Source organism: Anser brachyrhynchus (genome assembly GCF_964034855.1).
Source record: "Anser brachyrhynchus genome assembly, chromosome: 1".
NCBI lineage: Eukaryota > Metazoa > Chordata > Aves > Anseriformes > Anatidae > Anser > Anser brachyrhynchus.
Window position 1 is genome coordinate 149,665,631 of NC_137694.1, and position 15,192 is coordinate 149,680,822.

A 15,192-nucleotide genomic window follows, 5' to 3' on the forward strand; every position below is an offset into this window, starting at 1 on the left:
GCCAGGAGTTCAAGACCTCAAAGTGAAAATCCTGTGAGATACCGTCTTCAAAGTAGCAGAATTAGAGGTAATTTCTCTGAAGCGCTGTATTAAAAAAAAAAAAAATCCACCTAAAAGGGCATACCTTTTTTCAGATACCTAACTCAGAAGTGTATTACACTTGTGAAATTTGACATTAACTACTGCTCACTGAGGAACACAGGCGGAATCTTAATTTGGGACCGGGGGAGGGGAGGGGAGACGAGTGATTGGGAAAATTAACTGCTGGGAACGCTGCAGCGGTGTCTGCTGTGTGCACGGTGACTAATGAATCTTTGCCCTCCCAGTGGCAGCAGAAATGCACAACTGCCTGGCCTCATGAGCCCAGCAATTACCGCTGGAAGAATTGGTAGGAAATGGGAGTGAAGTGCAATTCTCCGCTGCGCTGCGTAACAGAAAGCAGCAATGAGCTATGCAGATGAACTGGAAACAGTTTGCTCGTGTTAAGCAGTTTTTTACGTCTTGCTATTTAAGAAGGCTTACCTGCAAGGCCTTCAATTTTTGTACAGACAGATTTTTCCCGTTATCTAAGAGATATGTTCCCTCTAAAAATATGAATAGTACTCCCTCTAAAATGCCTGGGCTGCTCTCTTCATACATCTTGGAGAAACTTAGCCCAGGTGACTGCAGGAAACTGAGGTAAAGGCTGTTGTCTCAGCAGTGTCTTGCTTTAAATGCTTGCTTGTGTACATAGCTGGCCCAGGAATGCACAGTCCATTATGTGCATACTCCTGAGCCCATAGCTCCTGAGTACCTGACTGGAGATCCTAAAGGTTGCTACGTGGCCACCACTGATACTGTCAGCTCTTCTGTTCTCCTAGGAGAGGAAAAGAAAGTTCTCTTTTTTCTTTTTCTTTTTTTCTATTTTCTCAGCCTAGCAAGGAGAGCTAAGGGCAGATACGTACCCACGAGAGAGTTTGGAGAAGGGTAGCAGAGTTGTTGGTGTTCTCTTTTTGTGTGCCTTACGTGTCCTTCAGGCTTCTTCCTTGGGCTTGCTGAGAGTGGAGAGCAAGGGAGTTACGTTCAGTGAAACCATTTGCATGTTCTTTGTAGTTAAAGCTCCGCAGAGATCAGTTTGACAAAGGACCTTTGTATATTTAAAACAGAAATGGAACATCTGATACTCTGACAGAGCCTATCCGCGGTGACACTGCTGACGGAAACGCATGGGCTGTTGATGGGCAGAAAAAGAGATCTCTTTTTGGCTGTATTTTTACAGAGCCTAAGGAAAAGACTGCTTTCGGTAGTTTCTTTCTGATGCATGTGGAAGAAGGCTTCAGAATGTAGCTCTGCTGAGTTCAAAGAGCATTTGCTCTTTGTGAAACCCCTTGCCTTACATTTGTAAACGCTGAAGGTCGGAGGCTCTGGAGAGCTGCGTCTGTGCAGTGGCTCAGTGGAGGGATGTGGTCCAGCTCGGGTTGTATGCGTGTTGTGGCAGCGTCAGCAGTGTGTGCAAACACGAATCGCTGGTTCTGTGCAGGCTGAGATGGAAAACGTAAGGTGCATACGTTGTGTTGTTACTTAGAAAAGACTGAATGGTAATTGGAAAACTATTTTTAAAATGTTAACGCTTATTTTTTTTTATGAGTAGTGTATTTCAGCATGTACTGCTGCCTGTGAATTTCTTCTGAGTTTAACCCTCGCAGCTCCAGCGTTGTTGTTGTGAATAGACGAAAAAATGCACGACTGTTTTTGGTTTGTTTGTTCACAGTACTGGTGTGCAGCCATGAAGGAAGCAGCCGGAGGTGTGGAGGACAGGGAGACCTCCTTTCTGGTTCTCTGGGAGTCTTAGCGCACTGGGCGTTTATGGCTGGAGCTGAAAAAACAAATGGGTATGAATATTAATTAATAATTTATTAATTCTTGTTAGTCTGTGTTCCCCTGTGGCAGCTGCTGTAGACCTGCCTTAGAACTTTTCAGATAAAATTGGGACTAAAATATCCGTGTACTTTTAAAAACATAAGTGTGTTGTGATGCAGTCCCCTAGTTACTGCTACAGTAAGAAAAACTCACATCTGCCACATTTGAATCACAAGAGTGTGATCCTGGCTCAATTCCCAAAGACACTTACATGTGGAATGTATGTTTTCAAAACAGTTGAATGCGGGCAAAAAATATGAAGAATAAGTAAGCGGTGGTCACTCACAGTAATATTTCTGTAATTCAAAAATAGCTTATTTAGTTTTGTTTTTGTAATTTGGTGAATTACCTTGCATTGTACCTAAGTAATACAGTGGGACAGGTAAGTTGAAGCTGGGAAACAAAATACAATTTCAAAGAGGGTGACCATCGTAAGGCCAAGTGGCAGACTGGTTTGCTCGTACATCAAGCGAACCTGCACCTGCAGCTGACTGCTGGCTCTCTTGTTAAATGGTGTCAATTCCTCTCTGACTAGTTGGTCCATATAGCTGCGTAGTCTTTCTGTGAAAGTAGCTTCTTTAAACAGAATTGAAAGGAATCTTAAGACAAGTAGTGAGGGAAGAACAGTCTCTTCCCAATAAGTAATGAGCTATAAACTGTGGACTGTAGTCTGAAGTCATGCTTCAGACTTATTCTTAGTCTAAATAATCATTTAAAAAATACCCTTAGTTCGCTCTTATTTTCAATAATTTATTATGCCTGTTAATGTGGAAATTGTTCACTAAGTAACAAGGTTTCCCCATATACCTTTGAAATATGTTGTCTCTTCGTGTGACTGCATGTCCCTCTAGTACAGTAGCAGCAGTAGCAGTATGCCCTTTGGTAGTATATGAGATCACAGATTGTATGAGAAGTCAATTTGGAGCGTTCCATTTCTTCTGCTGAAAAAAAATTGATTTTACCATCTCATTGTTTGTCTTGTCCAAAGATTTTCTTTTCAGTGTTTCCTCATATGGCAGTCTGTCGTTTTCTAGGTATCTTTTCAATCCTGTTTGAACTCTTTCAGTCTCAGGGGTATTTGTTTTGAGAGAAGATATCCAGGGCTGAATGCAGTTCTGAGCTAAGGCATGTAGCTGACTTCCCTGGTTTTTGTTTGGGCTCTTGGTTTTCGCCACTTCTGACCCACTCCTTGTGGATGAGTTTTGCCTTCTTGGGCTGCCCCGCTGAGCGTGGCTGGCTGCAGTCATCACCAGAGCCTTGCTCCAGGTCCCATCTTTTTCTAGTCAGCGTGTTAAATTCCAGATGTAGCAATCCCTGTCCCCATAATATAAAGTAAAACTTACCTAAAGCCTGTGTATCCCATAGATGCTCCCTTTCTCCTTGTCACCTAGTTCTCCCATAGGTTTCTCAGTTCTTTGTTTCTGTATTCCTGTATATTACGCTACTTCCTTTCAGAGATTCTCTTTCTTTTCTAAGTCTGCATTTTGATCACCGTAATTTGTATTCTTTTCCTGTTGGTGTTTTTGTTTTTGCTGCCATTTCAGGAGCGAAGAGGTCTGTTGTAATGTTTTAGACACTACATGCAGTCACCTACGGTTCGGTGCCCATGGGATTAACTAGCCTGTCCCTGCGGTACTGGTAGAGCACTGTGCTAGGTCTCCCAGTGAGAACGAGGGACCAGCTGAACCAGCCTTTAAAACTCTGACATATCCAGAATGAAAACTGAAACCAGGGTTCTTTGTGTATCTGAAGTTGCAGCTGTTGCTAGAAGAGTAACTTCATTTTACTTAATTAAAAGCGTGAGTTCATTTTTGCATGGTGCACAACAGATCAGTATTAGATGTTGGAGAAATCAGCAAACACAGCCTGTGTTCTCCAGGCTCTCCTGATGTGGGCCCCTGAGGGTCTTCCAGGCAGCTCACTCAGAAACTCCGCCGTTTTATAGGTGAAGGAATCGCGGGAGTGATTCTTCACAAAACGTGTAGCCCAGAAGTCAGCAGGCTCTCAGTGACTTATGGACAGCTTTTTCCAAGCTCTGGGCTGAGCTTTTTGAGGGTTTTAATCAGTCAACAACTGGTGCCTAGGGCTGGCTGCGAAATTATTCTGCTGTTTTCATCTGCTCCGGGACCGCAAAGGCAGCAGAAATGGCTCCTGTGGCCCAGCCTGGGAGAAGGTGCTTTGGATGTGCCAGGTCCGTGCTGGGGGAGGTTCAGCGCCTGAGTAATGTGGACAGGGACGTGCTGTCAGGCAGCTCATAAACGCAGAAAGCATTAAGGGAGTGTGCCTTGATTTCTGGCGTGGCCCGCAGCTGTCCCTGTGCTCTTTGTAAGCCGATTTAATGAAATGTGATGGCTCCTGGTGCAGTCGGTGAGGTGTTTATACATAGCTGAGTCTGTGCGGGACCACCTGGTTGTCCATGGAATACCTTCTAACCCGCTTCCTGAGCAAGCGTGTTTTCCTTTTGCATCCTTCGGCGTTGGTGTTGTTTCTTACTCAGTCGTGCTGAGCCATGGGAAGAGCAGTGTGAGTTAAAAAATACTTGGCCAACAATGCCCTGCAATGCAAGAGTTTAAGAAATGCAAGTGTTTGTCCCTCCCAGCAGTGCTGACAAACATTTATGGGTACAAAGATTACGTCTTCCACCTTATGAATTACACAAAACTGCTTTAGAAAAGCACTGTCCAAATATTGTTTGTAATTTTATTTTTTTCCTTTTAGTCAAAATCCCTTCCTGGTGGCTGCGTTTGGAGCTTGCTCTCTTACGAGGCAGTGTAACAACCAAGCCTTTCAAAAATTCGGACGTTCAATGACTGCCTCTGACATGGTTTCAGAAGTTGGAACAGCTTTTAACAAACTTTTTGAAACCTGAAGCCAAAGCAGCGCAGAAGAAAAGGAAGAACAATGACTGCAAGAGTAATTGCATTTACAGTAGAATTTAAATAAGTAATGCACCCTTTCAAGTGCTGTAGCAGCATTGGTATGCTAGGTAGATTTTTTTTTTTATTTTTAAGAATAGAAAAATATGATTAATGTAGATATTTTCTAAGAGTTTGGAATACGAAAATGTTTTGGCTGAAATAAGCTGTAGTTGCAGATCTGTTATAATATAATAAAACTAAACTGAAAGTATTCCTCTGTTCTTTTTGATAGTTATTGAGCAATAACTAAAGTTTGAACAGCAAAAAAAAAAATGCACTTGATACTTAGATAAGAATAAAATTCTTCCACCAGCTCAACTGAATTTCTTGGATTGCACCAAGGTTGTCATGATTTCATTCTTAGGCCGTCTGTCTAGAATTAACTGCTGCACTTCATTTTGTGCCATGCTAGTATATTTACTTTAAGAAGCAAAATTAAGCCTCGTTGGAAAGGGAATGCATGAGAGTTGCTTTAGATTTTGAATGTAACTAGTTGCCTTTTTCCATTCCCAGTCCCAGAGGCAGCATTCCTCTCAACAGCGCACCCCTTCCTGCCACGTCTTGGTTTCTGGGAGAAGACTCCCCCATCGCAGAGTAAGGGCATCCTGTAGGTATGTTAGCAGTGAGCAGTAATTACGCTTACCTGAAGAAGAACTATTTAAAATCCCTTTAGCTAGCCTCAGCTCACCTAGGACTCAGCGTGATGAACTTTGTGAAATTATCCTTTGGGGCGGTTCTAGGTGGGTAAGGAGCGTAGTGCCACCTAACTGAGCTGGTCAGGCGCCGGTGATAACGGCAGAGCGAGGCGCTTTTAAAACTCAAATTGCCTGCTGAGCCGGAGCTCTGAGAACGCGGCTGTACATGTGCATAAGTGGCTATTTATTAACCAGCAAGAACTGAAGGAAAAGGCAGACGACAGCTCCTATCTGTCCACTCTTAGTGATACGCAGGCAGTCACAAGTCAAAGGTAGGGATAGAAAAAGGGTGGCAGGTGCTCGAGCTCTGGGTTTAGAGGCGTTTTGCTCTGCCATTATTACCAAGACAGCTCTTCTGCTGTTACGAACGTATCTGTCTGGCTTGCTGGCAGAACAGATGAGTGTCGGATACAAAGGGGAAGTTGGGTTTTGCACAATATCATTTCCTAAATTTTTGGAAATTCAGTTAAAGCTTGTAAGGATTGAACCAGTGTGGAGAAAGGGGCGAGTTCATTCGAAGTACTTCCACAAAACTTTCAGTGAGGTCTGGAAGCAGGTGCTACCGTTGGACCTACAGCCTAACTCCAAGTGTATATACTCGTTAAAGCGCAGGAACAAGCATATGAAGATGTGTCTAGTTACCACAGCAGGTGTTATATATTCATTGCAACCACTCTTTTTTTTCCAGCGGTCTAACTGTAGGCTGGAACACAGCATCACTCATAGCAGGTTCTTGTTCTCGTACCTTGCAATAGCTCCCCACAAAAGGCACCTGAAATCAGGCTGCTCTCAGTACTTCCCCTCCCGCCCTTATCGTTAATACTTCTGTATGCACTGTGACTACTACCTCACCCCGATGCATTTTTGGTTTTCTTTGTAAACCAGTTACCTATTTTTAAAATAGGTTTTTAAATGTTTGCTCATTTTGGTCTATGAGGGTTCACGGACTTTTTAGATTAGAGCAACTGTCTGTCTGCTCATAAGAGATGGATTTTTGGTGTTTATTTTAAGCAATTTTGTAAACTGTCTACATCCCGGGGGAAACCAAGCTACTATTATTTTTCCCCTTGAACCTATTGGAGAAGCCCAACTCCTTTTAAATAAAGTCAGAAAGTTAAACTGATTTTAAAACAGCTGCTGGATTTCCTTCAAAATACCGAGCGTTTCTGTATGTAGAACATGATGGTATTCTATCCAAACGGCATTTGTAGGCAAAGGCAATCAAGTAACAGGTATCAGTAGAGATTTCAACCTGCCATGTCGGTTTTAAACCTACACAAAAGTTGTAACTTTGTTATTCACTAATGTATGCAAATTGTTACAATTTTTAAGCATTCTGGAAATGTAGCAGTTTCTTTCAGTAGGAAATAAAAACATAGCAAATCAACCAGCTGGAGTTTGGTGTCTTCTGATTGCACTTCCCCCAGAAGCCGAGCTGGGGGAAGCGTCTGCCGTTCCTTCTCGTTTGCCACTGGTGTAAGCAATGCAGCCACTAACAAATGGAAAATACCAACAGTGTCACATGAGCGGCTGCCGAAGTGCTAACGAAGACTGCCCCTGCCTTCCATGGGAGTGCTGGTGACTGAAAACAGGCTGTGCTTAATAAACTCCACTTAGTATAAAAGAAAGCCTTTATCCTTGTGAATAGATTACGTGTGTGAATTTCAGGTGAAACTCCTCGTATATGAGCCTATGTTCTTATTTATCGTCTCACAAAGTGATTTAAACATACAAAAACACACTGGTAGGGAAGTAAAAATACAACCAATAAAATAGACATTGCCTGATGTATGAGGCAGGCTTCCCTGCATCCCTCTGTCCACACCATCCAGGCCATTTTATAAAGCAAGCAGGCAAAAGAGAAGCAGTATTCTGATTTAACCTTCTGTGTTACCCGAGGTATTCTTGCCTGCATGGCTGCTATCACATAAGGACCATTTTCCTTTCAATGCTTACCAGGGATGCAAACGGCTGGCTTGCCCTTGGGCCTGACCCTTTGTGCAGTCTTGGGCAAGTACGGTACAGCCCATTTCGTTCACCTCCAAAACACACGTGTGTTACTTACTTCAGATGGGCTTTAATGAACGTCCGGGTAACACACCGCACGTACCGATTGCATCCTTCCACTTCTGGGAGCTGCATCCTGAGCCTGCTGTAATCCCAGCACTAGGGAAAGCTCAGGGCAATCTGTGCAAAAAACAAACCGGAAAGATACCAGGCCTTACAGGTGGGTGCCTGCGTGGTGATGAGGGTAAAGGTTTCACGGGGCCAAGCCAGCACCACTGCAGTAGGAATTACTTCAAGGCTTAACATTATCACCTCCTTCTGTGCCTAAGGAAAATACCATTGTTTAAACTGGTGGGCATAAAGCTAAGTGCTTTTACCCTCCCAGACAGACGCAGGTTCTTGCCTCTGGCTGTGCTGTGTTTTGGCTCTTGGCGCCAGCTCAGCAGAACAGCATGCAAGTGCAGATCACAGCAGGCGGGGCTGGGGCAGAGCCTGCAGTAGAACACAGCCAGGCTCGTGTCGGACAGCAGCGCTACCTCCGTGCTGAGGAGGATTTTGGACGCTTGCACACCCTGCATCTCATACGCACCTTCTGCAAGGCCACTACTTATTTAGCGAGTCGTAGTTTCAATGTTTTTGCTGAGATTACATCACTGTTAGACGTTTTGTTCCAAAGATTTTATTTGGATACTACTGGTATTTACAACACCGAGCAGCTGCAATCAAAACCAAGTCCAGTGATGAAGGTTCAGCTTTTTTTCTCGGTCTGCTGCTCCGCTTGTCCACCTTCCGCAATTTCCCAGGTTGAAACAGCACTTCTGTCCTGCAAGAACAAGGAAATGTGTTACTCTCATCAGCCTGGATCACGCAGGGATCCCTGTAGCTGGCTACAGCCTGTTCAGCAGGCCCCGTAATGTACCAGATGGATCTCAATGAGCGTGCAGATTTTTTTTTTTTTCCTGTCTACTCCAACACAAACGTCACGCAGCAAAACTATTAATCAAGTTAGGAAAAGAGGTGGTGATACCATCTCACAGGAATGCCCTTGTTACCAATGCTTAGCAGTTGTAAAACAAGCCCGGACAATTCTTTGCAGTTAAGAAAAAAATAATTAAATCACTACACTACAAGAAAAAAACATATTTTTTTTAGTGTTAGGCGGTCACAGTCATGTTTTCATATTTAAATGGCTGGTCTACATGGAAAACACCTCTTCTATGGTCAGTACACAAGAAAATCTTGCCTAACACCTTTCTCTCTGTGAATTTTAGAAGGATAGTAGCCTGCTGCTGTAAGTAGCTGTAGTGCAATGTTATATTTTTGAAAGAATATAACCAAACTGATAATTTCTGTTTTGATGTAGTCACTTGACCGCAACTGTTGAAAATGACAATTTTTTTTATCAGAATATTAAATGTTTAACAGGCTAAAATGTTAAATGAGCTAACATGAGAGAGACCGGAATACAGTGTAGAATTTTCTTTGTATTAAGGCGAAAACTCTTTGATGCTTAAATAATTGTCATTTCACTTCGTAATACAAGATATCTCGCATTTAGCGCGCAGTTACGGTGACAAAGTTCTTTTGGGAACAAAGAGCAGAACCGAGGCCATGCCATGAAAGGACAGGGTAAGGCTGGCAGCAGAACTGCTCCAGCGGTAACAAACAGAAGTCGTGTATAATATTTCCCTTTATAAAATACGCACGCTGTTGTAACTCACATGAGCACGCTACAGCAACGCAACTCTGCTGTTCTGCTTGAGTTTGTGAGCCAGCCAGAGGAGTTAAAAGACTGCGAGCTGGGTGCTGCCACACTTAGCCTGCGGGTGGAAACTCTAAGTACTGAAACAGGGGGTGCTGGCTCCCCCCTGCAGTACGCAGGAAGAATTAGGGGTCAAAACGCAGCCCGTGCTAGGGAACTGGCTAGAGCCAGCCCAAGGCTGCAGACAGCCTGCATCTGGGGAGTTCCTCCAAAAGGGGACGTGGACGATCGCAGCAGCAGGGACTACGTGGCTTTGCCTAGAAGTGGGGACTACTCCTCCCCGAGGGGCTGAGCTGAGCCAGAGGGTGCTGAGAGCCCTGCGTGGCGCAGGGCCACGTCTGCACCGCCTCGTTGGAGGTGACTGGAGGATGATCCTGGGACCTGTGAGGACGAGAGCAGGGCAAGGTGGCGGCAGACCTTCAGGTACTCGCACTCACCAGGTGGCAGCGGCAGCAAAAGCAGGAGCTGGGCTTCGGCTGCCTGCCGCGTGCGCTCGTACGTGCACGTGCGCTGGGTCGTCAGCAGCAAACTGCTCCGGGACAAGCAGGAGACTGATTATGCCGACCTTCAGGTTATTAAATGAAAACTAAAATAAATCGGGCTGCATCCCGGCTAAGGCCAATCTCTAGGAGGTTATTAAATACCCGTAAATCCCTTTAAGAATAAGACAAAACAAATCTTCAAAGGGGCTGGGGGGGGCCGCAGCTGTTTGGCCAGAAAGATCAAACGGGGCCGTTCTTCTCCAAGACTTTGTTTCAGCGCGGCTGTTTGGATTTGCGAGCCTTCCTGACAGATCAGCGAGGCTGAGGATTTAGCCACGTACAAACAAGGAAGCAGATGTTCCAGCTTCCCACAGGCTTCCTTTGCTTTCACAGCTGTAGCTCACCACCGCCGGGCTCTGGCCCCCAACCCAGCTTGTATCCCTTTCACGTGAAATCCCGAGAGCGCTGCCCACAGCTCTCGCTTGCTTTTATTCGGTGCATCGACGAGTGACAGCTCTCACGCTCAGCAATTAAGGGGGATGTGTGCTGTCACTCCCTAATGTAACTGTGCTTCACGTCCTCCCGTTGGTAAAACGATGCAAGGAGGCTGCGCGAGGCTCAAAACACAAGCGAGGAGCAGCATGAACTGCAGGGAAGGAGAAGGATGCCGAGCAGAAAGCGGAGCATTATTCTGCACGTAAGGAACAAGATCGAGCTAACGCCGTGAAGCTGAGATGAAAAGGGCAGTGGAGCAGGAGGAACTGGAAGAAGCAGCGCACACTGAAGAAGTAACGCAGCGTCTTGAGACCAGGAGGAAACACTAAGCCAACGAGGGGATCTCTCTTCAGCAGGAGACACGCTCAGGGAAATGAAAAAGAGGAACGGTGGCATTAGGAACAGACTAAGAGCAGAAAGCACCGTGGAGGGAGGAGTGCTACAGGAACCAGGCAAAGTACTTACGGCTCAGGAACATTTAGGAATGCACCCGCCAAAGACAACAGAGGCTTTCTTGTGTGGACTTATCTTTTTGGCGGGGAAATGTGAGGAGGTGGAGGGAAGGTATTATTTTCCTAAGTCATCTCAGTTTACTTTCCAGTTCCTCTGCAATCTTCTTAAAATAGCACACATTACTCCTAGCCTTTCTTGTGCGTTAGACTTGGACAGTTTAGGGATTTCCGAACGTGAGGGGATTATCAGTGGCGAAATAATACTTCCTTAGTAACTGCAGTAGCTACAGCTTGCACGGAGATGTGAGGCTGAGGGGAGCAGAAGAGAAGGCCAGAAGTACTATGAGGTAAGAGCTCAGCTTCAGCTCAGCTTCTGCCTCCTGCCACTGCAGTTGTGCAGGATGCAGGGTGTAACAATGAGAGCTGCTGCTGGGGCAAGAAGGGCAGAAATAAACACCGCCTTAAAAAGTCACCAACGGGCTCACAAAGCAAGTAGCTGCCTTCTACCTTGATGTGGATTCCAAAGGCAGCAAGGTCTCCACGCAGACTGTCACAAGCCTCCAGGAGCGGTTTTCTCTCCCGCATTAACTTCTGTCTCTTTTCCTTCTGTTCTTGTTTTGGTCCTTTTGATCCCGTGGCACCTTCCTCTATTTGCACGGTGTCTGTTGCTTCTGGCACAGCAAGAGCGTAATTACGGACCTTTGTGCGGAAGCTTACGAGCTCATCCATCACGTTGGAGAGCAGAGCTGAGTTTCCTCCTCCCACAGCAACCTATAAATCAAACGCATTGTTTTAAAAACATCTGAGAGCGATCTCAAAATCAATCACAATCCAGTTGTGTGCACTAAGGCCTTCCTTGTCACCTCTCATGGCTGAGCATCCCCCATTACAGCGGTATGATTAAAACATCACGCCCCCTACTCGTGCTGGGCAGAAGTTTCAGCACAGTCGTGCTTTGAAGTAGCTCAGGGTATTCCTACACAGGACGGTGTCTGCCGTGGAGCAGAAGGTACTCATGTGAACGTAACGTGCTGCACAATCCAGCTGTGGAACTCATCAGGAAACCTCCTCGACGCCAGAAGCGTGCATGAATTAAAAAGGGATTAGACAAATTAACAGAAGAAAGCCCTGACAGCAGCTATCAGCCCAACGATGGGAGCCCAGGCAGTCCCTCGGCTGGAAACTCCTGAAGAGCAAGAGTGCACACCAGCCCCTCTTCAAGAAGCACAAACAAGGAAAATGAAGAATTTTTGCCTTCCATCTCCAGACTACCCTTTCTACAACAAATATCTACAACAGGACTACTCTGCCACAGACGAGAAGACGTGGTCATGGCATTTTATCACCGCGACACAAGAGGGGGAGCAGACGCGCAGCAGCGCAATGCAAAGCACACCAGTGCCGCGGGGTGAGGTAGCTGCCGGTGACACTTGACTGGGAGCAGAAGAGAGGCTGAGTAATTAAAGCCGGAGGGGACCGACTGCATTTAGTCACAGAACAGCGGGATGGGAATGAAAGGGAGTCTTTCCAGGGGTCACTGCCTGAAGCAAACGACTGAAGAGGAGGAGAAGGAGGTGAGGGGGAAGCTGTTTAGGGGCCAGAGCTTGAGACGCTCAGTGCTCTCAAGGATTGTAAGAGGCAGCAAATTCCCCAAACTTTCAAAAGATGTAAACATGCTAAAGAAGCAGCTTATGAGCATGAAGAAGGTAATAAATCTAAATGCCAGGAATGTCCCCTTGTAACCTGGGACAGGAAAAAGAGCAGGGTAAACGCTTAAATGCAGAAGGGAGAGCAACGATGAATGATGAGAGGGGATAGGAACATGCCCGCACAGACACCACCAGCAAAGCTCAAATGAGGCACTTTTTTCATGCCACAAAGGCACGGTCCTCCAAAAGGAGGGACAGCTTGGGAAATGGGCTCAGTTCACCTCCTAAGTAAAACACTGCATAGACTCTCCTGATCTCCACTTTCTTCTTCTGTAGTAGCCAAAGGGCTTGTAACAAGTTTTATGTGGAAATGTGTCCTTGCCTATCCCGCAGAAGATGAGCACTTCTCAGGAGAGCTAAAGCCCTTACCTGTGCCCACCAGCCCTAAAGAGGCACAATGGTTTCCACTCGCCAGCTAGAAGCCCCCAGCAGTAACTGGTAAGGCTGCCTAAGAGAGCAACGTTTACAAGACTTCTACCTGGTTAGGGATGTCTTTCAGAAACCTCAGATGGATTCACCCCTCCTGCCTGTGGTTGCCTAGGCTCCTTCTCCAGCCAGTGGAGAGAGAGAGACAGTTCTTACCCAGACAGTCACATAAAATAAGACTGTTGCAGGAACACAGGCAGCTACATTAGACTACACAGCTCGTTAGCCGAGATGAATTGCATCCCAAAAGCAAGACAGATCCACAGGCTATGTGCAAGAACCCAACTGAGGAAGGCCCAAGCACTGCTCCCAGTAGCCCCTACGTTAGTTTGTTAGCACAGCAGCAGCCTGGCCGTGGAGCCCTGTCCCAGACAGCCCAGGCACTGGGATCCTTGGTGGCCAGGGACCGCTCCCAGCGAGGTGCCTACCCGTGGCCACCTTGCTAAGCGGCGAGAGGGGTGACCTGCCAGGCTGTGCACTGACCTGTTCGGGCTTGGCCTTGAGGATGGAGAACAATTCCTGGCTCATTTTATTTACTGTAGTAGCCCACAGACTTTTGTGGTGTCTTGAGCAAGAAATCAAGATTTTTATTGATTCGGTTATTTGAGGGCAAAAGGAAAAAGCAGAGAGACAGAGAAGGACCTGCAGCGCTGTTCCTTCCTTCCTGCCTACCTCTCACCAACATCTTCTGCTGACCTCGATACCCCAGAGAAACTAGCACAGCACACAAAAAAAGAAAAGCAATAAGGCACTTATTTCAGTAAAAATAAATATTCACTTGCATACAGACAGCTCAGAATACGGAGGAATGGCTTCAACATTCAATATACGCACAAATATAAGTGTTTAGTCTTTTTTAGTGGGATACTAAACATGGCAAATGCGTGCATTATGAGGAATAACGAACAGCTGAACTGCATCCAGCAGCTGTTTCAGAAGAAATTTTGTGGGAAAATCCGCAAAGAAGCAAAGTAATTAAATGCGCTGATTACTGTACTGGATGAACAAGGTTATTTGTATTTTCTCATTCTCTTCTTCCCCCCCCCCCAAAATAAATTCCTGTAGAAGGGTTTCTCTGAAGAAAGTTTTTAACTTCTTGGTCTTCAGCTCTACACTCACGAAGCTGCAGGAGGCGAGCACAGCAGAGCTTGCTAGCCTCCAAAACCCTGCATCACTGTAAACTGCTCCCCTTCCATATCCTAGGATATCGCCTTCGTACTTATTGTCCTCTTCTCTGTGCAGCACTTTCCATTGGGCTTTTTCTCTCTTTTTTCCCTCCCTGTTCCTGCCCTTTTTCAAGCACTAGAAGATACATAAGGTATTTCCAGTGAAGGCCCTCCTCCCCTCACCCCACCTGAAGGCAGAGCAGCCCCTTTCTCCTCACCTTGGCTTTCTGCAGAGGAGCTGAGCCCTGGCTCCTGCTGTGCACAGGAATATTTGTATGGCTATCAAAGTCAGCCTGGATGCAACCACCAGAAAACGAGGAAGAGCCAGGGAAAAGACAGATAGAGAACAGTACCAACTTAAAGGCCCTCCAGCACTAACTTTATCTCATTTTGTTCCTCCAACTTTCGTTTCTACAATGCAATTGCTGCAGAAGTCAAACAGGAACACCCAAGGGAAGGAAAAAAGCCCCCATCGTGCTTTACCCTTTTCTGCCTGCTCAGACGCTCTCCTGAAACATCACAGCAGAAACCGCAAGTAATGCAGGAGGGTTTACTGAAACCATACATAGCTTTGTTACATTTCATGCTTTCAGGAAGCGTTGTACAGAACAGAACGCTAGCGCCGTTACTATGTACCAGCGCACACAGAAGAGGTGTTTCATACCTGTCTTTCTTCAAAGGACATCCCGAGGGCATTAAAAAAGCCTTCTATATAGGAAATAATGCTTCCATACACAACAGAGCTTCTGGGAGATCCGCCATCCTGTTTAAAAAACACTCAAAAGAGATTGTCCAGTCAATATATATTACAGAGCTCGGCATCTCTCGATAGCCGCGTCCGCGAGGGAGAGCTACCACTAACTAGACAGACCCACCTCTACCGGTAAAACCCGCCCCGACGGGAACTTGTACACGGCTGTAAAAGCACCTTCAGCGATTCCCTTTGTGCTGTGAGGGGGGAAAGATGCAAGCAAATGGGGGAGGGGACGAGCTTATTACCAGCACGCGCGGCGAGGAGGGGAGATGCGTGCAACCACGGCGCACTACGCGCGCACGGTAAATCGGACCTAAAAATAGCACCGCTGTGCATGGAAGGGCTCTGCGCACGGAAACCAAATAACAGAGCAAAATCGCAGCTTCAAGGGCATCCTTAAAATAAATGTCAAAAAAAAAAAAAACAC

At 46.0% G+C, this 15,192-nt stretch overlaps 2 protein-coding genes across 8 annotated transcripts in view; one reads left to right on the forward strand and one right to left on the reverse strand.

The window, feature by feature from the left end:
* Window positions 1-5,028, forward strand: part of NAXD (NAD(P)HX dehydratase) — a 48,904-nt gene extending 43,876 nt beyond the window's left edge. For 2 of the 3 annotated variants that reach the window (XM_080605227.1, XM_080605228.1), the window contains exons 11-12: window positions 1,751-1,871; window positions 4,618-5,028. In XM_080605227.1, the coding sequence (XP_080461353.1) occupies window positions 1,751-1,871; window positions 4,618-4,768 (272 nt within the window). In that variant the 3' untranslated portion in view covers window positions 4,769-5,028. Of the gene's footprint in view, window positions 1-1,750; window positions 1,872-4,617 lie in introns of those variants that run through there. The other variant, XR_013955221.1, reaches the window with a different exon arrangement.
* Window positions 5,029-8,182: 3,154 nt separating this feature from the next.
* The window catches only part of CARS2 (cysteinyl-tRNA synthetase 2, mitochondrial), a 36,962-nt gene continuing 29,952 nt past the window's right edge, over window positions 8,183-15,192 (reverse strand). For 4 of the 5 annotated variants that reach the window (XM_080605240.1, XM_080605238.1, XM_080605237.1 and 1 more), the window contains 3 exons: window positions 14,676-14,774; window positions 11,218-11,481; window positions 8,183-8,342 (listed from right to left, as the gene is read on the reverse strand). In XM_080605240.1, the coding sequence (XP_080461366.1) occupies window positions 8,268-8,342; window positions 11,218-11,481; window positions 14,676-14,774 (438 nt within the window). In that variant the 3' untranslated portion in view covers window positions 8,183-8,267. The remainder of the gene's footprint in view (window positions 8,343-11,217; window positions 11,482-14,675; window positions 14,775-15,192) is intronic. The other variant, XM_080605241.1, reaches the window with a different exon arrangement.